Source organism: Chelonoidis abingdonii, chromosome 2 (genome assembly GCF_003597395.2).
Source record: "Chelonoidis abingdonii isolate Lonesome George chromosome 2, CheloAbing_2.0, whole genome shotgun sequence".
In the NCBI taxonomy this organism is placed as follows: domain Eukaryota; kingdom Metazoa; phylum Chordata; order Testudines; family Testudinidae; genus Chelonoidis; species Chelonoidis abingdonii.
The window spans coordinates 184,286,043-184,311,964 of NC_133770.1; the positions used below are offsets into that span (position 1 = coordinate 184,286,043).

At 43.2% G+C, this 25,922-nt stretch overlaps 1 protein-coding gene across 11 annotated transcripts in view; it reads left to right on the forward strand.

The window, feature by feature from the left end:
- Positions 1-25,922, forward strand: part of PHACTR1 (phosphatase and actin regulator 1) — a 479,385-nt gene that overhangs the window by 415,526 nt on the left and 37,937 nt on the right. For all 11 annotated transcript variants that reach the window (XR_004375470.2, XR_004375469.2, XM_032793286.2 and 8 more), the window contains 3 exons: positions 4,389-4,444; positions 11,996-12,057; positions 23,369-23,509. Coding sequence is in view for 9 of the 11 variants with exons in the window: in XM_032793286.2 (XP_032649177.1) it covers positions 4,389-4,444; positions 11,996-12,057; positions 23,369-23,509 (259 nt within the window). In the remaining 2 variants the exon portion in view is untranslated. The remainder of the gene's footprint in view (positions 1-4,388; positions 4,445-11,995; positions 12,058-23,368; positions 23,510-25,922) is intronic.

Sequence of the window (25,922 nt, forward strand, 5' to 3'; positions counted from 1 at the left end):
ATCCACAGATGTCTGAGCAAGGCAATAAAGCGAAAACCTGTCAACTGGATTTGCTAAAAATCTTTCCAACAGTGTAAACTAGGGCTTGTTAAAAATTTTCCATTGAAACTGTTTTCAACAGAAAATTAGATTTTTGAGTAAACACAATTTTTCACAGAAAATTTCATTTTTTCATTAAAAAACTGAAAAATTTCACATAAAAATCAAAATATTTTAATTTGGATATGCTGCTGCAGTGCCTTATGGGAGTTGTAGTTTGGTTGCCTCACTTCCCCATTTTGCTTCATGGGCTGGGCTTCCCAGCCAAGCTACATCTTCCATGGTGGACCAGGACCTGAGACTCCCATGAAGCTATACAAGAGGGCAATCATGGGAACTGTAGTCTGACCAGGAACCCAGCCAATAGAGAAGAATGGGAGCATGAGGCAGCTGAACAGCAGATTCCACAAGGTGCCACTGCAGCATTTTTAATCATTTTTGTTTGTTTTTCTACTGAAATGTTTCAATATTCAAATATTCTCCAAAAATCAAATTTTTCCACAGGGAAAAATCCATTATCCAACCAACCCCATTCTAAATTCATCTTCATTGGAGCTGAATATGGTCTTGTATCTGCTTTGGCTTTCTGTAGCCATTGCCTCACTCATGCTCTTGTATTTGCCTGCACAAATGCAAAAATCTAACTGGAGCTGAATGTTAAATAGCAGGAAGGCAAAAGAGAGTCATTATTTGATAGCTGAAATTCAGCAAATGCACCTTATGGGTTTCCCTGGGAAATTAAAAATCAGTGGAGGGAGGGAGGGAGAAGCATTGTCATGAAAGGTATCAAGAGACCTGCAACAAAAGTCAGTAAGAACAACTTGAAGAGTGTGTGTCAGGCACTTTATCAGTTTTAACAATATCTTAATGAAGTTTTCTGTCAGGAATTGTACAAGTGTAGATCTCTTATGTTTAATATTGTGCTTCTTTGGATAGGGATTCCTTGCTTGAGAAGCCTTCAGTTTAACGTGTAGACAATTGAGAACTTAATTGATAAGACAGTGTTTTGCAGAAGACTGATTAGAGAAGCCTGATTCTCAATAGGAAAATAAGCCCCTCAAGTTTGGTATCTGACTTCTAGCCATGGTTTAAAAACTGATGCTACAGAAGAAAATGAAATTCCTAAACCTCATAAATGCACTTAGCCAGTTGTAAACTGTTGGGCCAGGAGGTGTGAAGGCAGTTCTTTCCTGACCTCTGCTAACAGTTAAAATATGCATGGAAACATGAGATGTGATTACTGTTCTCTTCCCTAGTTCTCTTCTAATCGCCTATACTTGGTATTGGATTGCAGAAAACTTTTGGAAGGCCATGAACAGCATTTCTTTATCATTTTGGGGAGACGTATATCATGGTTTCAGGGTAACTGCACCCTTGACCCCCTCCATGATCTGCTCAAGGAATGCCCTCTCAGGCATCCAGCCAGCACCTCTTTCTGGGCAGGAACCTGTCCCTTCTCTCCCCAGATCGGATTTGAGGTTGCCGTTATCTCAAGCAGGTCTGACTAATGGCCACTTTGCTTTTTTTCCAAGAGCTGTGGCCAGGGAATGCAAGTGGTTATAAGTGACCACATAGCTCTTTCAAAGCAGAGTACATTTATTTACGGACAAAACCATGCAGAGAAAACATCTAAAATAGCCAAAGGATCACATACTGAATGTACCAGAAGTCGCCCATTGACCAAATGGAGGAGTCTGACAGGGCAAAGTTCTTCCAACCTTTCAGCGGGGTTGGATCCTTGCTTGGACCAAAGGTCAGGTCCATTTGCAGAATCTAAAGAGAGACCCTTCTGTCAGGAAAAACCCAGTCTTTTATACCAATAATTTTGCTTTGTCTCCCATCCCTCTCCTCAGGAGGTCTGCATAACCAGCCTGGGGATTTTGCATTCATCACCCCTTAGGGATTCCAGATTCTCCAGGGAAAACCTCTGTTGAACCAAGAACGCACAAAAATGTAACACTTATCAATACAAAAGTCTGTGAATGTTCTAGGGGCCCATCTCAGTACAACAATCTTTGAAGTTTTTGTGCTCTCAAGGGCTGGCTCAGGCCTACAAATAATCTTACATTAAATACACTGTAAATACAATAGTTTTAGGATAGGCCTTTGCTCATCCTAGCTGTCACAAGGTAATCTAAACTACAGAAGAGGTTGCATAGTGCTTATGACTCAATTTAGATTTTTCTTGTGGTCTTGTCAGGGGATAAAGCCAAGGGGACAGGCTGTCAGCTGTTATAAATCAGTGTAGCTCTGTTGGTTCAGTGAAGCTCCATTGATTTATGCCAGTTAAGGATTTGCCCTAGAGAGTACATTTTTCATTATGAGCTAAATGCTTAAGTGGTTAAATCAGTTTTTCTCATTCCTCACTCAGACAAAAACAGAAGTCTCAGGATTTGGCCCTGTGTTCGGAAATGGCCAGCATTCACTTACTCTGATCTCTGAAAAATAAGAGATTTTTAGCTGATCCTTTTTAATCCCATTTTGTTTTTTTACTGCGGGCAAAAGGCCCTTGATAGTAATGTCCTCCTCATAAAGTCACACAGATTGGTCCTTTTCTCTTACTGTGTGCTGTTTGTCCCTGTGGAAATGGTCACAGGCTCAGTGGCTGGAATCTGGCCTCAGCATTCCTCTGATGCATCTTCCTGAGAACTCTCACAATGTGGTGCACAAGAAACATTATGTAACTCAGTCACTAGAGCTACATATTGCCAAGTTAAACTGTGATTTTTATTCTTTGATTCCCATACACTGCTAGTAACAAAATGCTTTTAATGGCCTCCTAACAATCATGTGAACTATCTAACCATCCCATTAGCAACAGTTACTGTATCTTAAGGAAAATAATAATAAATAATAATGTTTTAATAGCACATTCCATCTTCAGAGTGCTTTACAAACATTCATTCATTCTGAATTAAGGATGAATTTCTGTCATTTTCAGCACTTTTCCAAAGAAGTAATTGTCCAGTCAACCATGGCAAAGAGATCCAGCTAATGGTCCTAATTTTCTGCTGCATTAAGGTCATTCTTTGCTGCTGGAGTGGTGTAAATGAATCATAAAACCAGCATATCTGGACATGGGATTATACTCCCTGCTAAGCATCTGGTGTAGGGTTTATGCCCAAAGGAAGTCCCAGCATTGCTGTGAATCCCAGCTGCTGTAACAACTCCTCGAGGCCCTAGGGAATGAGCACAATGTAGAGCAGTCCTCAGGCTGCTGTAATTTATGCCTGGCTACCAAACTGGCACACAGTAGCTCCAGGATCAGGGGAATGCAAAGATGATTTGAAGAAACTGCTGCACTTCCCTCCTGTGATGTGATGTGCATTCTTTGGCTGCAACTGCAGATTGGGGCCAGTGTGTTCTGAGAAGCCTGAAATCATTTCCTAAACTTTGTCAGACAGTAGCCCTGATCGTATACCACATCAGGCGGCCTCAGCTTCCATTTGTTTAAATGTGCGCCATCAACTTCCCTGATGTAAATGACAGAATCAGGCCCCAAGTTCATGTTTTGAATGGTGATTAATGTTCTGTTACTGCTCCCACTGAAAGCAATGACAAAACTCCCATTGACTTCAATGGGTGCAAGAGCAGACTCAACAAATGTTAATTTCTGAGGTCATCTTGCTGCTTTTCTTTGTTTTTCTAATACCCCTTTCTGCTACTCTCTCTTGCTTTCTAGTCGGAGTTCTCTGATTGTTCTGTTTGCAGTCCCCCTTTTTTAATTAGATCTTCTTTGTTGTGACTGTATTACGTACAGGTTGACTGCCAAGTGATTTCAATTCATGCTCATTTGTAATTAGTACATTTAATAAAGCTGTCCAAGGGGGGAGTGAGAATGGAGGAGGAGGAGGAGAAGAAGAGCTTCTATTGTTCCGCAGTCTGCAAAGCCTAACCAGGCCTCCTTGTTACTGTGGACTGGCTTTGTGTTCAAACTCTGTTTGAACAAGTTGAGTACAGTCGGGAGGCTCTCACACAGCCAAGTGGAGGGCAGGGAGAGAGGGAGCTAGAACTAAACTTGTCATATTTGTGAAAGTCAGGAAACAGGCATGCAAGGAAGGAAATTAAGTGAAGAAATCTGCACAGCCTAACTTTTAGCTGATTAGCCCGGGGTGGGAGTGGGAGGGTCATGTCTAACATGACACAACACATTTTGGTTTTTGTGGGTGGGAAATAGAAGAGCAAAGTATAGTCCATAATACCACGCACAGTGTCGACATACTGTATACATAATGGAGCAATGGCATTGTCTCACTCTCTGCCTTTTGCGCTGCAAAGTCGCTCTTATACACATTGAACTAAGGAGGATGTGATATGGTCCAAAAACTGATCCTGGATTTTTTTCGCAGGCGACTGAGCCAGAGGCCCACTGCTGAGGAACTGGAGCAGAGGAACATTTTGAAACGTAAGTATTTGTACCATTCAGAATTCAACTTGTTAGCTGCTCTGTGTCTTTTATAAAGCCCCAAATACAAGTCTGTAGCTGTATCACAAATAAGTAATAATATATATAGGAGCTATGTTTGGGTGGGAATGACTGTGAAAATCACATTCAGTAAGATAACCAATACAAACAGTCTGGGAAGAAAATTCAAACTAAGGGTTATCTTCCGAAGTTTTCACACAGGCAAACCTCTCATTGAAACCCAATAAAGACTTCAGGATTTAGCCCACAGTTTCTAAACTCTGATCTGTATTGTTCTTTTCAACAAACAAACCTATGGGGAGTTGCAGCATCCCTAAAGTAGTTAATGATATTTTAAAGCCACAAAAATCTACCCAGACAGCCTGATCCTGTTCCAGTCCGTATGAGTTTTACCACTGATTTCAAGGAGAGGAAGATTCAATCTGAAATAACAGTTATTCTAATGAACAAATCAGATATTGAAAAAGTATGGCAGTTTTTTTTAATCAAATCAAAATGGTTTTAAATATGAAAAAGATAAAGCTGTTTATCTGAAGATAACTAGTCAGAAAGCAGAGAACAGCAGGAAGACAATTTTCACTGACACTCTTGCGTGGATGATGTATCCTGCATCCTTTCAGAAGCATGGAACTAGAGTATTAAAAAAAAGCTACAAGAAAAAATAGTCTACAATATTGTGTTTAAATTCCTTAGTGTGTCTTTAGGTAGGATCCCATTGTTAAAAATGGTATATTTGTTGTTGGTGTTTTTTTTGTTTCTACATTGAACAGAATCCTAGAGGCATGTAATGGGTGATTAGCTCTCTAGAAATTAGTAAAATTAATTGATTAAATACTATGAAATCAAATTTCTAACATGTTTCAGTGGTGTAGTTAGGGAATAAAATGTGCTGGCACTGCAGTAGTTGGTTTTCTGTAACTATGGCACATCAATAGACACGTAGCTATAGATATAGAGATAAGATTAGATTAGCTATCAGAGCCAATTTGAGCAGATATGGGGCTATCATTCACTTATCAGTGTGTCATCTCCTACTATATTCTCTAAACTCCTGTGCCATGTCAGGTGGAGGGAGTCATTCTCTTGGGGCAAATTATTGGAAAAAGAGGTGATGTGTCCAGAACCAGATTCTCCAAAGAGCTCATATTATCACCCCAGAATTCCCAGTCAGCATGAGCCATCTGGTACCGCACATCACCTGGCACTGGAGCATAACCGGTAACCACCACACTGGTACTGGTGCAGGGGAAGACGGAGGGGCCAGGCTGCAGCTTTGGCAGCATTGTCTGAACCATAGACTTAATGGCCAACATTTTAAAACCTAGGTTTCTAAAGACAGGCTGTTACAAGTAAAATTTTCAAACATGCCCAAGTCACTTAGGAACCTAAGTCTCATTGAGACTCAGCCGCATGAGTCATTTAGGGCTTTTCTTTTAAAATGGGACTTAGCTCCTAAGTGACTAAGTGTATTTGAAACTATTACCCTAAATCTAGAACTACATTTTGGCACCTAAATAAAACATAAATCTAAACATAGATCCGCCATAGAACTCCATATGTCTTGGTAAATGAAAATTTCCTAAATGCTGTGGGAAAAAATTGTTATATAATAATTGTATTTATAAGCCACCTCACGCCTTTGCTGAAGCACCTACATGATGAGCAAATCAATGAAATATTATGTAATGAAAACATCAAATATTAAAAATCCAAACTAAAGACCATCAGATTCCAGTATGGTTCAGCATTATAAGACAGCATTGTTCACTCCCCCTTCAGTAGTTCAGTGATGCAATTTAAATATATATCTAAGAACATAGCTAGATGGACAGCTGAATGGATGATGTGAAACAAGAAAATTAAGTCCAAAGATCTTATCTCAAACAAGTGGAACTATTTTTATTAGCTCAATTCACAATACAGTAAATGAGCACATGGTGTTTTTCAAAGTAGGTAGGTTTTCCTCTGTGGCTAGAGCTGAAATTTCCTTGATGCGCTTGTCACATTTGACATCACTGTGTTCTTATATCAAATGCAATTGTGTCAGTATCAATTCCATGAGTGGGAAACAAAATGAGGTAAAATGTATTTACTCAGCCAGTCTTTGCTCATGGAAAGATCACCTGTCCATTTCCTAGCCCCACTGTGGTGGAATGAATAAGATAGTCTTGCTGATTGAATTCCAAAACCACAGGTACTCATAGCACAAAATCCAATGCCACAGATGGCACTAGTAAAAATGGTTGTCTCAAAAGAGGAGCTGAGGGCCTACTGCTGGAAGGTCCTGGGTACTTCCTATGAGATGCAACATGCCCTCAACTACCATTGACTTACATAGGAGTCAAGAGCAGGAAGCAGTTTGGATGAGGAACACAGCACCCTGCAATTTTGTGTGCTGGATAAGCATGAAGACTGAACTGCTCACCCATGTAGAGGGTCCTTCCAAGGCATGAGTGAAGCACATTAGTTTGTGAGGAAACTTGCATGGTGATTGCATCTGTGATGAAGAGAGGACTTCAGCTTTTAAGGATGCTAGATTGGCACTTTCAATGAGCATGAATTCCCTGTAAAAAGGCAAGGAGATTGGATCTGATGGGTCTGACACAATTTCAGTTGAAATGTCAGACTGGCACTGACGTCAGGCCTGAAAATTCCAGTTCTTCTCACACAAAGAGGCCAGAGAGAAAGAGGGGATCTCCTGACCACTTAAAACAAAACACACAAAGCAACAGTTTTGTAACCTCTCTACTTCTAAAAGTACTTCATCAATTTTAGCCATGTTTTAAATAAAGAAATCGCTTCCTGGCTTCAGACAAGGACAATTGCTAATGACCAGCTTTCACTTGGTAAAGGTTTCACCCTTCCCAGTTGTCTCTAAAGCTTGGTAACAGGGCTGAAGGAAACAAGGAGACAGGAAAAATCGTGCAGTTGTTAAGAAGCCTGATTTCTGCCCTTTCAGACACTTATTTGTAGTCTTTTAGCCAATTTGTCCTATTCTGAACCCTGTTAGAAGCTGTTTACCTCTCTCAATTAACAGCCTGATCCTTCAAAGACTTACCCAATGGCACTGTTCCCATGAGTAAACTGTTGACAGGATCAGCACCTTAGATTCTGTGTGGAACAATAAATCAGTATGATTGGGGACTGATTGGAGGGAGAACCTATTCAGGGAACTTAAAAAAAAGTAAGAAAAAGAGAAACAATTTAGCAATACATGTATTCCAAATAGTATAGAAAAGGTGCTTGGGATCTGTCCCCTGCTGTCTTCTTATCCTTCTGCTATAGCATGAAATTCCTTCCTCCAGAAAATTTTATTTTAAAAATATTACTGGAAATCTGTCATTTGAAATTAAAGGGCCCTGTTATAATAGGAGACAATCATGCGCAACATGTATTGAATTGGTGGATTTTTAGTGAGAAATCCTGGTCCCACTGAGGTCAGTGGGAGTTTTGCAGTTGACTTCACTGAGGCCAGGATTTCACCTCTACTGATTAGCACCTCAGACTGGGAATCAGGAGACCCGGTTTCTAATCCTAGCTCTGCCTCCAATTTGCTCTGTGATCGTGGACAAATCAAATCACTTCTCTGTGCTGTACGGCTGATCTATGCCCACTTTGAACACCAGTTTAACTGCTTCGTTTTAAATAAACTCTGGGTGTGGACACTTTTAGATCAATTTGAGTGCCTTAAATTGGCTTAACTTAATTCAGTTGGTAACTGAAAGTTTTAAGAATACCCACAGTAGGGATTTGCCCGGATTGAGCGACATTGGTTCCAGCACCAGTTCAGTTATATCGGTGCTTCAGCTGTGTATAGAACAGCCCTTAGTTTCCCTTTCTCTAAAACAGGCGTAGTATTTACCCACCATTGTAAAATATTTTAAGGTCCTTGGATGAAAGGCTCTGTATACAATAGACTATATGTGTAAAGTAATAGTATATTAATTATTATTATTATTATTATTTCTTGACTCATTGAAGGTACTCCGCCTTAGGAGCCCGCTCCAGCAGCTCAGTAATGAATACTTTGTTGTGGCTTATTGCTTAATTAGCTCAGCTATCTGTGTATTATGATTGTGCCTCGACAATGGAGTAAACGTTTCAAGAAGAGTCTAAATAAGTATATGGTTTCACTGCAGAGTTAACTCCTCTCAAGTTAGTCTAGCTCAAGTGAAAGCCAGACATACAGTGAAATAACACTCGAGCTACACAAACTAATTGTGTTAGCAGTGACAAGTGGGGCTGATTCTAGCCAGTATCCCCTCCTGGGTCAGCCAACACTCAAGTTATTCTCAGGTTAACTCTGCAGTGAAAACAAGCCCTAACTGACTTAGGAGCCGACATCCCATTGTTTAAATTCCTACGTCTCACTAACTTTCAATGAGATTTAGACTTGTAAGTGCCTAAGTCACTTTTGAAACTGTGACTTTTAAAAGCTTTGGAAAGTTTTGCCCTGAGCTTGTTTTTTACGTTTAGGGACCAATGAGGCTTGTGAAAGTTTAATAGAGCTGGCAGTGCTAGATATTACTTTCCTGAGCCTTTGTGATACAGGCTTGTCTTGGTAAGAAACTGCCATGTGGCCTATTTGGTTTTAGTCTGTGAAGCATGTTGCCCCCAGCAGAGCCGGCTTTAGGCCGATTCAGCCGATTCCCTGGAATCGGGCCCCGCGCCTAAGAGGGCCCCGCGCTTTAGGCCTCTTTTCAAAATTTTTTTTTTTTTTACTTACTGCAGGCTGAGGTCTGCTCCAGGGTCTTCCATGGCCCGCTCCCCTGACGAAAGCACAGCCGGGAGCGTGGCTGCCCCACAGCCCTGCTCTCCCCACTGGAGCTCTGGCTGGAGCGCGGCAAGCCCCGCAGCTCCGCTCTCCCGGCTGGAGCCCCGCACTGGAGAGTGACACGCTGCCCCACAGCCCCAGCCGGAGCACGGCAAAGCTGCCCGCAGCGCCGGCCGGAGCCCCAGCCCGAGCGCCGTAAAGCTACCCCGCAGCCCCGGCCAGAGCCCCGGCCGCATCACAGCAAAGCTGCCCCGCTGCCCCGGCCGGAGCCCCGGCCGCAGCGCGGCAAAGCTGCCCTGCTGCCCCACTCTCCTGGCTGGAGTGCGGCAAGCTGCCCTGCTGCCCCGGCCGGAGCACTGCAAGCCCCACAGCATCGCTCTCCCGGCTGGAGCTCTGGGCCCTTTAAATAGCCCTCAAACCCCTGGGATTGGTAGGGGGCTCCGGGGGCTATTTAAAGGCCAGGGCTCCAACTGTCTCTGCCACCCCGTCCTTTAAATAGCTGCCGGAGCCCCGCAGCTCCCCATGTATTCTCCAGGGCTCCCGCAGCTATTTAAAAGGTCCAGGGCGGGATAGAAGCAGGGAAGCTCTGGGCCCTTTAAATAACCCCCAGAGCCCTGGGATACTGGGAGGCTTGGGGGCTATTTAAAGGGCCGGGACTCCAGCTGCCTCTGCTGCACCCGCTGCCCTGCGCCCCCCGCCCACCACACTAGCCATGCTCTGCACCCTGTTGCCCACAGCCAGCCGCTGCACACTTCTCCCCTTGCCTGTCTCCAGCCACCCCCGCCAACATCACCCCTGTGTGCCCTGCCCAAGCCAGCCAGACCCGCCACCACAGCCCTGCCTGCACCAGCGCCTGGCAACCCACCACACCCCAACCACCCCAGCCCCACCCTGCCTGTCTCCAGCCAACCCCGCTGCACTCCCTGCTCTCTGAAACCAAGACAGTTCCGCACTCCTCTGTCTCCAGCCCTCCAACCGCCTGCTGCGCATCCCCTCTCGGGCGTGGCGGCCTTTCTGCCTGAACCAGCCCACCCCACGAGCCCCACTGTCTCCAGCCAGGCCCTGTACCCTTGCCCCTTTGCCTGCACTAGACCTTAACCCTCCAGTCAGGCCCCTGTCCGCCTCCGAACCAGACCCTAGTGTCCACTGCTGCTCCGGCAGTTTCTCTAGGCGCAGTTAACACTGCACACCTGCTCAATGAGGGGGCAGGGAGCATCTGGGACTCAACACATGTCACACCCCCAGGGAGTGGCAGGGGACCGCATTCCAAACATGCTCGAAATGACGGTCATTAATAAGCAATCAATCAGCAATATATGATGTCGAATGTACATAAATACATATATTGTATGATTTATATAGTTCTATGAGAAGCAGATAAATACATGAAAGAGAAATGAGAAGGTTTTTCATATGTTTTTCCTTTTATGATCATCCTGCCAGGGCCCCGCAAAGAAAAATGTTTCCCGATTGGTTGCCCCGCACTTCATAAAGCCGGCCCTGGCCCCCAGAGTTGGCGTGGCCTACTGTGTTGTGCATGCAAGGCCCATATCAGCCACCAGGACCTTCTCCGCCACTCTGTTAGACAACAGCTGCAGATAAAGGCAGGCATGAGTCTGGGAGCTGTTACCCACACACCCTGTTGTGAGTTTTGTTGCCAGACCCTCCACTGAGTAGCTGTGAATCCACAATTATCCACTGTGGCCAGGGAAAAAATACCTTCTGTCTTTCTTCCGCGAAGCTCAGCCTCACCCTCCTGAGCCGCTTCTCAGCCTCTGTTTCTCTCAGAGTCTAGCCTGTATTATCACTGTCCAACTGCTGGGCCAACCAGAAATGGCAGAACAACATGGTTTTCTGAAGCACTGTTTCTGCCTGGTAAGCTAAAAAAGTGAAAACACCAAGAAGTAATTCATACCGATACTGAGGCAGAAGATGTGGTATTTCATGAGCGCCATAGAAGAACCAGTGCAGTTGCAAATGAGTAGGGAAGGATTCGCCGTTCTCTCAGACCAGGACTTTCTGTGCATCGCGACCCAAGCCTGAAAACAATAAGTAGGGCCCTATACCTATTCTACGGGTCATTTCGAGAACACCTCACAGACTGGGAATTGGTTTCCCCCTAGTGAATCTGGTCTTTTGGTCGTGCTTTTTATCCTCTGTATTCTATCACACCACTTTCATGGAGGAGACAAGTGTTTCTCAACACTTGGGGTCTGAACAAAAAGAAGTGGCGGGGGGGGAGTCACAAGGTTATTTTAAGGGGGTCACAGTATTGCCAACCTTACTTCTGCATTGCCTGCAGAGCTAGGCGGTCAGAGAGCAGTGGTTGCTGGGCTAGCACCCAATCAATAGCAGCGCAAAAGTAAGGGTGGCAATACCATACCATGCCATCATTTCTTCCATGCTGCTGCTGGTGGTGACTCTGCCTTCAGAGCTGGAATCCCAGCCAGCAGCTGCCACACTCTGGCCACCCAGCTCCGATGGCAGTGCCGCCACCAGCAGCAACACAAAAGGGTACCCCCGCTACAATAACCTTGCAACACACACACACACACACACACACATATGCCTTTTTGGGTCAGTGACATTTCAGATTTAAATAGCTGAAATCATGAAATTAACTATTTTAAAATCCTATAACCATGGAATTAACCAAAATGGACCATGAATTGGTATACTGATGTAGAGGCTTATTTGTTTTATACTGTGCATTTTGATCATGCCAACAGTCTAGAATTATGTAAATCTTTTTCTAGCTCGGAATGAGCAAGAGGAGCAGGAGGAAAAACGGGAGATAAAGAGAAGATTAACGCGCAAGGTGAGAGGCAACTTTTATACTGTTATAGTCCAGGAACTTTCTAGTGACTGCATAAACCTTTGCCTTTTTCTTTTCCAGAGCACCCTTTTTAAAAAGAGAACTTAAAATACTATTGAACAAAATCTTAAACAACTGTCTATGCATTTTAAGGGCGAAAACCCAGAGGAAAGAAAGGAACATCTCTGGGGACTTCCAGGGCAATTATTAAAAATAATGGAATGAAAATGAGCAAAGGAAAATTTAGGCTCAAGAGCAGGAAAGCATTTCTTAAGAGTACTCTGTAAGAGTAAAGGCTTAACATTGATTGAATGCTATTTCCATTGAAGTCAGTGGCTCCCAATGATTTCTATGGGAGCAGAGTTAAGACCATGCTGAGTGCTTTTGAAAATCCTACTCAAGACACATTATACTGGGGAATGGACTTTTAATGGAAGAGAACTCGTAACTTAACATTTAAAACTAGATAGGAACAAAGCAGTGGAGAATAGCATCTAGTGCAGGAAAGGGAACAATCCTGTCTTGGCAGAAGAGGATGGACTAGATGACCTAATAGGTCTTTGCCATCTATGATTTTTCTACTCTTAAGGTTAAACAGTAGTAATTTTATATGTGCTTGGTGAGCTGGTGTGAATCATCATAGAGCAGTGGTGGGCAACTTGCAGTCCTCCGCTGCTTCCCGCAGCTCCCATTAGCCACTGGGAGCTGTGGGTGGCCGTGCCTGCGGACGGTCAATATAAACAGTCTTGCAGCTCGCCAGTGGATTACCCCGACAGGCCACAGGTTGCCCATCACTGTCATAGAGCCACTGATTTCAGTGGCAGTATATTAATTTATAGTCGTTAAGGACCTTGCCTGTTGTTTTTAAATAAAGTTTGTTTGCCAGTTATATCAATATTTCCCATATGAGGAGAGCGATGGAAGAAGCACTACTGTGAACTCACACTGCACCTACTTCAAGGCAAAGTTCAGGTTAATCTCTGCACAGAAATTGCAAATATCATTTTGCAAGTTTTTCATTCTTTTTGTATTTAGACAGGCAAACATGTACAGGAATCCAGTCCAAATGGTAGTGCTATTTGCTAAACAAACATGCAAGATAGAAACATTACACACACACACACACACACACACACACACACACACACACACACATAATTACCAAAGAATCTGGCTTTCATAAACCAACCTGCCCTGTAACTGTACAGTTCGCCACCGCACACCTGCCCTTCAGGAAATCCAGAAGGCAAGAGCAGCTTCTTGCACTGAAGAGGTCACCACTACAAGGACTAAAGTGTTCTGTCTACTGCAGTGGTCACCTACCTTTTTACACCCAAGATCACTTTTTGAATTTAAGGGCAACCCAGGATCAACCCGGCCCCTTCCCCAAAGCCCTGCACCACTCACTCCATCCCCTGTTCTCTCCATCACTTGCTTTCCCCCACCCTCACTCACTTTCACCGAGCTGGGGTAGGGGGCTGGGGTTCAGGAGTGGGTGCAGGCTCTGGTCTGCAGCCAAGGGGTTTCCAGAGTGGGGGGGCTCTGGGCTGAGCCTGGGGCACAGGGGATTGGGGTGGGGGGGGGGGGGGGGGGGGGGGGGGGGGGGGGGGGGGGGTACGGAGGTGGGTCAGGAATGGGGCAGAGTGTTAGGGTGCAGTCTCCAGGAGGGGGCTCAGGGCTGGTTTGGAGTGGTGGCTCTGGGAGGGAGCTCCGAGTTGGGGCTTGTGGTGCTGTGTGGGCAGTGCTTGCAGGCAGGAGCAGCGCACGGAGGGAGACCCCTGCCCCCAGACATACGCTGCCCACTTCTGGGGCCGGGACAGGCAGGGAGCTTGTCTTAGCAGCAAACCCCTGTGCCACCAGAGATCACAATCGACTGGGAGATAGATCCTCTAGGATCGACCATCGATCGCAATTGACCAATTGCTGACCACTGGTCTACTGTATAACTGCAACTATACCTGTGATCCTGAAGATTTCAGTTACTTGACAGGCAATTCCTGTTTGCACTTGCAAACAATAGCAACAGTTGAGCCTGTTATTGCACACCCTCCGTTCCCATTAAACTAGGTTCTTTGACTCTCATATCACACTCCAGACACGTTCCTTTTGGCCGTTTTTGGACTTTTACTAAATAAAGGTATGGTCTCATGAGCCCTACACATACTATAATCACACTGAATTTCAGTGGGAGCTTTGTGCATAGAAAGCTCCTGGGATCAAGCCCTAAGTGGATACATGGCTTAAGTTGTTCTTCTGTTTTCAATTTTTAAACTAATTGTTCTAGTGACAGCTTCTAATTGTCTGTAATTATACAGAAAGAATCATGGTACTTCACTACTATTGGATTTTGCTGTGATTTACGAATGTACTGTGTCCCTGCACATAACAAATGCTAAGAAATCACTAGAGAGAAGGAATGAATAAAGTTTGAAAGTTAACAAATAACAATTAGAAATGCCAAGTACCTGGTGAATTTCAGAAAGATTACTATTATTCCCCAAGCTCTCACCTTCATGAATATGGCTCAATATGTCTCTGCATCTTGAGTACTGTGACAGGTTCTAGCAAAAGATGTTAAACCTGAGATCAGGGACAAAGCTAACTGGTCTTTCCAAACGTTTGCTCCACTGTACCTGCCTGTTTCTGGGTGGTATTTAATGTATGCACACACACAGCAAATTCAAGGTGATGTAATATATGCAGAGCTTTATTCAAGTCGCATTGTATGTTAAACAACAACAGGGAAGGATGGTTCTGTAGTGTCCATTCTAAAGTCTCTTAACCATAAAAACATTAAACAACACAAATTGTTACCCATCTGATTTTGTGAGACCATCCTGCCTTCAATGGAACAGTTCCACTTCAGTGACCAGGGGCATCTCCAGAAATTCTTCACGTGAACCACGCTCACTTTGTGGTGGCTGGGCGCCTGTCCCATGGGGCTGGGCGCAGTTCCCGGCTCTGGGCATTGCAAATTGACATACAGGGTCGCAACCACTCTCAGGTTTGCCCAGCAGCCACTTCATCCAGGAGCTACTGAGTGAAACCTGAGTGGCATTGTGACCTCCCATGCCAGGTCGCAACGCCATTTGATTTGGGGGCTCCCCCTCTCAAATGGGAGGCTACGGCAAACTGCCCCTTTCCCTTCCCTCCACCACCTCTGGGCAAACCTGCTGTCCAATTGGTACCCCTGGCAATGCTATGCACCATGCATAATACACGTGTGGCTGCGGGCACCACTGACAGTGTCCTTGAAAATCTTCTAGGGCTGGCCTTGTGTCACAGCATGATGATGTATTGAAATATGACGCACTATAATGACATGAGATTTTACCCCACGGGCAAACTGTTAAAGTTTACATTTTTAATACAGACATCCAAATGGAGACCTCTCCAAAGCCCAGAAAGGATTGGAAAGGAGCTGTTGATGATTTCATACGCTTCATTACACAGAAATCTTCAGTGCTATTCAAAGAGCAGCTTAGATTTACTGTAAATCTGAAACCTGAAATAAATCTCTCATGGACCTAGATCCAGATCAGGGACAGAGTAACACATTCCTGGGGTGTGTGTGGAACTCCTAAAGAATGGATCAATGGTCTGGGGGCACTGTAGATGGATCAGAAACTTTATAGTAGGGGAAGCATTGGAAAGACAGGGAGAGAGATGCATCAAGCAGCAGGATGCATCAAGGAGTTTCAGGATGGTGAGGGAAGACGGCCAAGGCTGCAGATGAACATCACAGTGGTTGTCGGGGACTCTGTACAAATTGTTTCCACTTCCTTCTTTCATATGGCAACTTAAAATGTAACAGTTGTTTCCTGTATGGCTCCAATGCTGATAGCCTAACCCACAGAAAGTTCAGTTTGGTTTTGTAAACTGGTTTTTGGCCTGTGTTGTCCTGGAAGTCTAATTCCAGCTTCTGTGGATTTCACTATGTACATACATCTCTCTCTAGTTATTTACATAGCACTCATCTCTGTGCAGGCTTTCTTGGCCCGTGAGAGTGTGAATACAGTGCCCAGCTGTCGTGCCTCAGCCTTCTCTGCAGCTTCTTCCTGAAAATAGGGCCAAAACTACATGGTCTTCTTCAGGTGGCCTCTGCACATTCCCACTCTTGGGATGAACTGACAGTGCATCCTGAGCGAGCAGAACCTTCTGTTAGCAGTGCCCACTAGGGAGCACCCTCTTGGCCCCACTCCTCCCCGTGCAGCTCCGAATGTCAGGGCATGGCACACAGAAGCCTTCTTTCCTTTCAACCACAGGAGCAGATGGACCAGGAGCCTTGCCAGGTCTTTGGATCGTTCCCTGCGCAGCAGCCTTCAATTAGATTTTAATTAGTTCTACGTTATTCTTTTCTTTTCTAACTAAGGATCTGATGTATGAGAATTAACGACAGCAAAGAAACCAGGGTCCAGGAGGGGGTGTCTCTTGCCCTGCCGTTTTTCTAAACTCTCCCTTTGGTAACCTTAGAAATGACACACCTGGTTTTCAGTGTTCTGGGTTCACTTTCTAGAAGTACGATTACCCTGCCAGCTCTCCATGTTATTAGTGTCAGCAGTAAATACCTGGCTAATCCATCATCTGGACAGACAATTTAAAAGAATCAGACAAGCTATACCAGCTGCATCCTGCCAGTTGCATCCTACTTCAGATTCATTGGTGGTGGTGGCTGCTGCTCAAAGAGCAAGAAGAAGTAAAGGCCACAATCTGGTAATGCCATATGACAATCTCTGTTTAAGCAAGGCAGCCCATCACACTGTCCAGAGAGAATAATGCTGCTTGACAAACTCCCCAGTTGTGCAGAGACCACTTGAAGAAGAATGAAGTTTACTCACCTGTAACCTGAGTTCTTCAGGGTGGACTCTGCACATTTGCACTCCCTGCCCACCTCCCCCTCTTCCTCAGAATCCTAATTTCAATTTTGTACCTGTGGGGGGGGATGGGATGAAAAAAACGGAGGTGGTTGGCCCATCAGGCACCCATGGTACAGCCCTGCCCTCCAACCATTCAGAGCCATAAGGAAGGGGGCATTCCAACAGACGCTTCTACTAGAAGCTACCCCAGTATGTCCTGCACCACTGGCATATCCAAAGTGTGTGACTGTGCAGAGTCCATCTTGAAGAATTCTGATTACAGATGAGTAACCTTCCTTTAGAGATTCTGAGTCATCGGGAATTCATCGTCTGTTACCGATGCATGAGTTTTGATGGAAACTGGGGTGGATAGTGTAAGAGTAAATTCCCCATTAGAACTTCCATAGAACCCTAAGAAGATGATGAATAAGTGACGGGATACAGCAACATCTTAGGGCTTGTCTGTGTGTGGTGAAAAGCCCATAATAGCTAGTACAGAAGAGCTATTCTGCAATAGCATCCCATGTGGACACTCTTACTCCTCATTAACAATTCCTTTGTTGATATAGGTTTAGTCACTTTGGAAGTGGATTAATCTAAACCCCACAAAGGCACTCTTAGTGCAGAGTAAGAGTGTACACGGGGAGCTAGTGCAGAATAGCTATTGCACTTTCAATTCACATCCTTGCTATTTCACACTGACTTCCCCATGAATTCCCTGTATAGACAAGCCCTCAGCTGCTGTCACAGTAGAACTTGAGAAGAAGTTCTGCATTTAGCTGCATACCCAGTAACATCCCCAGGGCAGATTGCTGAACCCTACGTTATTCTTGGCTATACAGGAGATCGGTGGTTTTGTTTGCCAACCTGAAGAGACAGCACTTTGGTTTGTTTTAGCTTGGAAACAGGGTAGTTATCAAAGGTTGAAATTAGCTGCTGTTTTATCTCCAGAGTTCCTGACAACATTGAAAGAAATCTCCTTCTTTCCCTGCCCCTGCTTCCATACAGAGGGCTGGTTCTGATCTCGTTTACACTGATGGAATTCTATTGACTTCAGGGGAGTTCCTCCTGATTTCCCTATTGTGAGACCAATATCCAGCCCAAGGGATTATACTCCCCAACTCCCCAATATTCACACACACATACACCCTGTATACATCAGAAGGAGGAAAAGATACATGCATGTCTCATTGGCATCACAAATGGGAGCAATGAGAATTCCTTCTGCCCATATTTTATGTTGCTTAAAAAATGTTAGGGCTCGTTCCAGATATTGACACTGAAACCTGTACTAGTGAACACCAGCTTTTTTAGGAAAATTCCCATCCTAAAACACTGCCCCAAAGCATCCCTAAGCACACTAGGAGAAAGCTTAGCTTCATCAAAGTCTGTAGCAAAACTTTCATTGACTTGGTGAAACCAGGACTTCATCCACTGGATACAATTCTTCTCCATCTTTTTTGGTAGACCACCTTCACTAAGCAACCAGTTTTGTCAGGCTCTTGACTGAATATCTGAGGCAGGTTCCACTGTTTTTATAATGGTCACATAACCCACTTCACCATTATGAGGAGGCAGTCATCGGTTTTGCTAGTTGTCCACTAAATAGTTATTTTTGACCCAAGATACTGTAGCTCATGAGATATAAACTAAATTCCCAGCAAAGGTCACAGAGCAAATCACCTGAATGTCCTTGCCATGAACAAACACTGAAGTGGTATATACTGTTTTTCTGCTTAAGGACACAGTCTTGCAAAGTACTGAGCATCCTGAACTGCCACTGAGGTCAGTAGGATTTGAGGCTTCTCTGCACCTTGGAGAATCAGACCCACTGGGAGCTGAGGATGCTTAGCAGTGCACAAGAGGTGCTCATCCTGTGCAGTACTGGACCCAAAGAGAGACTGTATATAATAGGACTTAACTGAAACAGAGAACCAGAATGAATTGCTAACAGATCAGTATGTTAACTATGTAAATAACAGCCGTATTTATTGCTGCCTATCTAAAGCACACACAGTAGTGGTCTCTTATTTTATTTATTATTATCAGATCCTTATTTGGTTTAACGTACTGAGTATTTAGTATGTGTAAACATGAATTTTATTATAAAAATTATATATGTGAATATGTATAATTATTAATATTCTTCATATTACCATAGCACCTGTGAGCCCTACTCCTAAGCTGTTCAAGCCTTTGTTGCAATTTTGAGCTAACACACCTCAATGAAATAAAGTTCAAAGTTCCATGGCATTGAAGCCGCTTGGTGTCTGTGCCTCCTGGACATGTAAGAAGCACCACTCATATACCTACACACCAGCTTGGCACTATATGCCACTGTGCATCAAACAGCATCCTCATGTCTACCTCCTGCAGGGAAAATAAGCAAATTATTTAGTACGGCGGCATCGCCCAAATATTAAACCAGGTTAAATGTGGGAAATGGGCAAGGAGCTATGAAAGAAAAACAAGTGTATAAAAAAAACCTTCCCTCACCCCAAAACGACTGCAGTAATTCATCAGTCAGAGTCTGTAAAAATTGACTTCAATGTTTCCTTTGAATCCATCTTTTAAAAATTGCATTTAGTTTACAGGCTTTCATCTTTTTGATCAAATGTCCTCACCTACTATATAAATAGGGTATTAAATACCCAAAAAAAAAAATCTTACTTTTAAATAACGACCAGGGTCTGTCATGAATGGACAAGAGCTCAGAAATGAAAAGATAACACTGACACTTCATCCTTAATTCATGTTGTGGGGAAAAGAGGCACTTGAGGCTAATAAAAGATGGAGTGTCAACCTTATCTTTAAATGTCCTGGCTTTTTGTTCCAGCCTTGATGCTATTTAAATGTAGCGGTGGTTTGGGTATTTTCTTACTGATTCATTTGCAGTTTAGATAAAAATTTAGAGGCGAGAGAATCGTGTTTAACTGCTGCAGAGCTCCCTGAACAGCAGTGCTGTAATGTTAACAGAGTTGACAGCATTTGTTTCTCTATTATTTTAACAGGTACATAACCCCTAATACATAATTTACAATCATATTTGATGTGAGCTGTAATACACAGAGAGAAGGACCATCTACAAGATAAAAATTACCATGGTTACAGCCCAAACATGTTTTGTTTTTCTTGCTTTTGAGGACAGAAAAAAACATGTTCAAGAACCATGTATTAACCCGGACATGGGCTATAAATGGCTCTTTACCATGTTTTGCAGGTGATTGTTTTGCTTTTTCTGCCCTGATAAGTCATAAGAGAGTGTGTTTATAACATGATCATGTTTCAGCCAACTTTATTGGTTGTGGTTATCTCTATTGTGTGGCCAGAACCACAGAGACAGTTGTACTTTATACACATTTCTCTTTTCAGCTTGACTGACAAAGTACTGTGTATCCCAAAGATAGCTTTGTATTATTGTCTGGAACAAACAGTTCACAAAAGTAGCAAAAAATATTGTACAAGCCAAGATGCACTGTTTTCAAAAAAACAAGATGGCCTGCAGTGTTGTTAGCAGAGTTTAGTGAAGCCCCACTTTGCCCGCCCAACCCAGCATGCTCAGTGTCTGCTGTTTTTCCTGAGCGTGGGATTGGGCATAGGCAGTAGCTACTGTTCTCAGGCCACTGTTAGTACAGTTAGCATAAAAGCGATTGTATTGTTTTAATTAAATACACGCCACAAAATCCTCCCATAAAACACTGACTTCATATCAAAGATGGTGTGAGAGAAAATAGCTGCTTTTAGGATCTCTGCAATTTTAGCTGCATCAGCAATATTCTGCAAATAGTAATCTTTCTTTTTTCTGTTGTAAACCAATAAGGTCCTTCCCTGTTAAATCAGCCTTGCATAAAACTATTTTCATCCATACAGTAGCAGCAGCCTAATTGGGACCATTGAAATGATATCATTATTAAGTATGGGCTTTTTTTTTTTTTATCTTTGTTCCTTTAAAAAGCTTAGGAAATGTAACATTGGAGTTGCACAGAAATCACAAAGGATAAATTTTCAAACATCTAAGTGATTTTCAAAAACAATTTAGGCACATAGGAGCCTAAAGCTCATTGAAAGTCACTAGAATTTAGGCAGGGAGATATGTACGGCCCAGATCCTCAAAGCAATTTAGGCACCTAACTCATATTGATTGATGGCCTAAATACCTTTGAGGATCTGGGCCTGTCCGTTTGAATATGGGACGAAGGCTCCTAAGTCACTTAAACATTTTTTAAAATGTTGCTCTTCGGCTTATTTGAAACTTTTAATCAAAATTAAGAAATGCAAAAGTTAAGATTATCCCAGCACTATTAGCTTAGCTATGTTTCACGTGTAGTATTTACCATTTCTGGTTAACTGGGTAGCATTATATGTTATGTATATAAAATGTTGAATGGCTTACTCAATCCATTTTCCATTTTAATGCAGCATTTTGAGTTGGTGTAGAATGCCTTCATAATGTTGATTAATTTTGTTGGAATTCCATATTGTTTCACAATTTTCCACATTGTTTGTCTATTTATACTATCAAATGCCTTTTGAAAGTCCACAAAATTGTTGGCAAGACTGCCTTGGAATTCAGCTGTGGTCTCAGTAATCCATCTCAGGGTGAAAAAAGGGTCTGTGCACGATCTCCCTTGTCTAAATCCAGATTGTTGTTCACGTAGGATGGTATCCATCTTTCCTTTCATTCTGTTCAGGAGGACTGCTGCTACTACTTTTCCTGTGACAGATAGAAGTGTTACTCCCCTCTAGTTTGAATAATTGTTTAGATCACCTTTCTTTGGTACCTTGATTATGATACCGAAGGTCCATTCTTCCAGCACTTCCTCCTCCATCCATATTTTGTTGCATTTCATCACAAATGTCTGAGAAGAATATTGGGAATAACATATAGAGATAGGCAGACAAATGAAGAAGTCAGAAAAATTACTGGACAAGGCACTCTCTCACAAGTAATCTACAAAAGAAGACATCAGTGGCTGGGACATATGCTGAGAATGGAAAAAGAAGGCTTACCAAATACCACCCTTGAATGGAAGCCAGAAAACACAAGAAGAAAGAGAGAGAGGAAGACTGCGAATAAGATGGAAACGAACAGTTCTGAATGACATCAAGCATCTCAACATGAAATGGGAAGATTTGGAGAGAAGGGCAGTTGACAGGCAAGGATGGCAAATGTTGGTAGCCCAATGTACAGCAAAGCACGTGATGGACTAAGGTCTAAGGTAATATGAAATGTATTTTGTGCCATAAGTCTTATTGTATGGGCAACATGGCCAAGTTAAAATTGCTATTGGAACTTTAACTTTTGCAGTTTCTTACATTCTGTGAGTTTAACTGTTCAGCCATAATGCTGGATTAATGGAACTGTTTGCATCAAATACGTATATATAGTCTCTTCTTTAGAAAAGTACATATAATTCCAATTGACAGTAATGGGAATTCTGTGCATTCAAAGAGAATAAATCTCTTACAGCCAAATTCTGCCCTTCGATACATGCACATAGCTGACTACGGTATATGTGGACTATGGGCATATTATTTCTGATTTGTGTTTTTAAGCATGGTTGGCCTACATTTCTGCAAAACTCTGAAAAATTGCTTTGGAACAATGAAGATGGTTTCTTGACATGATGCAATATGTGCCTGAAATTTTTTCTTGTACTCAATATAATCTGTTAAAAATCCAATATACTATGACATTAAATCAAACTAAAGCATAAAGTGAAAAGCTAAATGAGCAAAAGCCATCCTGCCTTCCTTTCCATGAGGTATTACCACGGTAAGTAATGGTGCATTGTCACGTTTAGCTCATAATTCAGAAAAGGATAGGCTCACTTTCTCAGTCTGCAGCCTCCAGTGCAGCAAAAGAGCACACATCACAACCCAGGAGTGGCCGTGGGGGGTGAGGACGTGCTAGGGTGACCAAATAACAAATGTCAAAAATCGGGATACTTTTTTGAGGGGTGGGGGTGAATATAGTTGCCTACATTCAACAAAACGTCTAATATTGCAACTATGCCGATAATATCGAGACGTCTAGTCCTCCCTAGGAGGTACGTGAGGGTGGCTAGTCACGGTTGTGTTCTCTTGATCTGGCTCTGCCTGTGCCTCTGGTTCCAGCCACAGTCCCTCCCCAACCTACTGCCCCTACTCCAGCCATAGGGGGGATGGCATATAAGTTGCTATTCCGGCTCTGTGCCACTGAGGGATCTTCCTGCAGCCAGCTACTCCAACTCTAGGGCCTTTTTGCACCCTCATATCTGGTATTCAGAAGGCAAAACACTGGCTTGTCTTCCAGCCACTGAATATGCAGAAGGTAATTAAAACCAATGAAGTTGGCCATGTTACCTTTGGGACCTACTGTCATTATGATCATTCTGCCTGTAAAATAACTCAAAGAATAGCACTGACGGGCGGGGAGAAATTAAGTTTCGGTCCCCTTTCTCCCCCTGTACCTGCAGCTGAGCCAAAGGCCCACAGTGGAAGAGCTGCGTGAGAAAAAGATCCTCATCCGCTTCAGTGACTACGTGGAAGTGGCAGATGCTCAGGACTATGACAGAAAGGCGGACAAACCCTGGACGCGACTCTCAGCCGCCGACAAAGTAAGCCCAATGAGCTTATGATCCGGTAGCAGCTGTGTATTGATCACAAGGTTCAGTAATGCTGGTGTGACACGACACTGCGAACATGGGCCTTACCTCAATTCAGACTCCTTCCAAAGGTGCCCGGGGAAAGGCTATAATGGCTGGTCTACCCACAGATTTTGTACCTGCATAACTATGCTGGTTAGGATTGTGATTGTAATGAAGATAGTTATGCCAGAACATTCCCTAGCTTGGATGCAGATATACCTATATAAAGGTGCTTTATATCAGTATAACTTTTTCCCCTTTATACAAGAATAACCTATACTAGTGTAACCTCTTTTATACTGGCATATAACTGCATCAACACTAGAGGGATTGTACTGCTTTATCTATACCCGTAGAGTTAAAATAAGACGACTTTTGTATGTAGACAAGGCCTAAGAGCGGCTGGCTGGAAGATAGAGGGTGAAATGCTTTTGGGAGGGTACTGATTATCCAGAGTTGCAAGGCTGTGTTGAACCCCAAGCAGATGAATTTTCTTTTCCTTTTCTGCTTATGTTAATGTATTTTGTTTTCATGTTGTAAATGTTGAGCCTCATTTGCCAATCCCAGCAAACCAGGACTAATTCTAGTGAAATCAATGGAGTTACACTGGCATAAAATCAGCATTAGAGGGGAATCAAGCCCTCTGAGGAAGAGACCTTGCTGACTGCCCTTGTATTTGCGTGTGTGTTGGTTGGTTGCACTGAATAATTCTACCAGTTTGTGGGTGGGGAGCTCCTACAAGCCAGGTTGCACATGATACCTGGAGACAGAATTAATGAACCAGTACCGCACTGGCACTCACTAAAACTGTAGTCACATAATCAATCAATCCTTGGGTGAAAAATGTCAATGGATAAAATTGTCAAAAGCACCTGTCCAATAGAAAGCCACTGGGTCTCAGTTGCTTTTGCAAATTTTACCCACTATCTTTATCTTAAGACATGAGGGAAAGAACATGATTTTGGATTACTTGATGATTGCCCTGTTCTGTTTGTTCCCTTTGAAGCATCTGGCATTGGCCACTGCCATAAGACAGGATACGGGGCTAGATGGACCATTGGTCTGACCCAGTATGTCTGTTCTTATGTTATGTTCTTTTCTGCTCCCCAAAGGTTTTTTAACCGCCTAATTATTGTCTTATATGCCATATATATTGAGAAAAGCAGTTCTCTGTATCAAGTACACCTTTTTTTTGAGTGTTAGTGGAGTCTGGCACACTATATTGTACCACCACATTGAGTCTGTGGTGGGAACTAGCAGCACAGGGCTTAATGCCCTGACATTATATAAATAACACTGAGGTTGCAGAAGGAAGGTGGACTGTATTCATACTTCAAGCTGTTTCCACTTGTTTCTTTGTCCTACTACGTAGAGTGCAATGTCTGTCTCAAGCAGAGACAAGGTGGTAGCGTCCACAAAATGAGACAGAGAGATTTAAACTTTTTATTGCAGTTCTCAAGACAGACAAGACTATGGGCCTGAGAAATGTTACACCCACTCTTTGGCCCCTTTACATTACCACTGTGATTTAAAGGGTCCATAGTGTAAATGAAAATCAGGATCTAAATTTCTTTTTTTAATATGGAATTGTGTCAGCCCAGCATGTTTATCACCAGACTGTGTAGTCCAGTGGACAGGAAATAAGACTGGGAGCCCTGATTTCTATTCCTGGTCCTGCAGCTGACTAACTGCAATTAAGGTTTGTCTACACAGGCATGTGTTAGCAGTTATACCAGTATAGTTATATCAGCATAGCTACCCATGGGGGCATTCTTATTCTAGTATGAGTGGCTTTCTTCAGTTTAGCTTTAATCCCTTCCAAAGCAATAAAAACCAAACCAAAAAAAGCCTTATTCCAGAATAAGACTCTCCATCCTTGGCATTATGTTGAGATACGGTAACTATATCAGTTTCCGTTCACATCTTAGCTTATACTAATATAACTTTCCATTGTGGACAAGCCCTTAGTCAAGTAACTTAACCAATCCCTACTTGATTTTTTCTCATCTATAAAATGGGGATAATAATGCCTGTCCAGCTTTGTAAAATGTTTGTAGATCTCTGACTGAAATGTCGTATAAAAGTGCTACGTACCAGTATTAAAAAGAAAGTAAATATGGGGTGGGGATGGAGCTTGGATCCTTATTTATGGTGTATGTTGAAGGCCAGTCTGTATTACTGAGCTCTGGCGGTTGCTGATCAAGACCTCCAGCAAAACAGAGGGAACAAGGCTTGACGTTCCTTCTGCATGTATAAGGGAGCAAAAAAAGGTGCACAAATCTGTTTTTCCCTCTTGAGGTCAGGTCCTATGGAAAATATCCTGATTGCTGGCATCTGCAATGCCTGCTTTTCTGTATCATCATTTGCACCATTTAAACAAAAA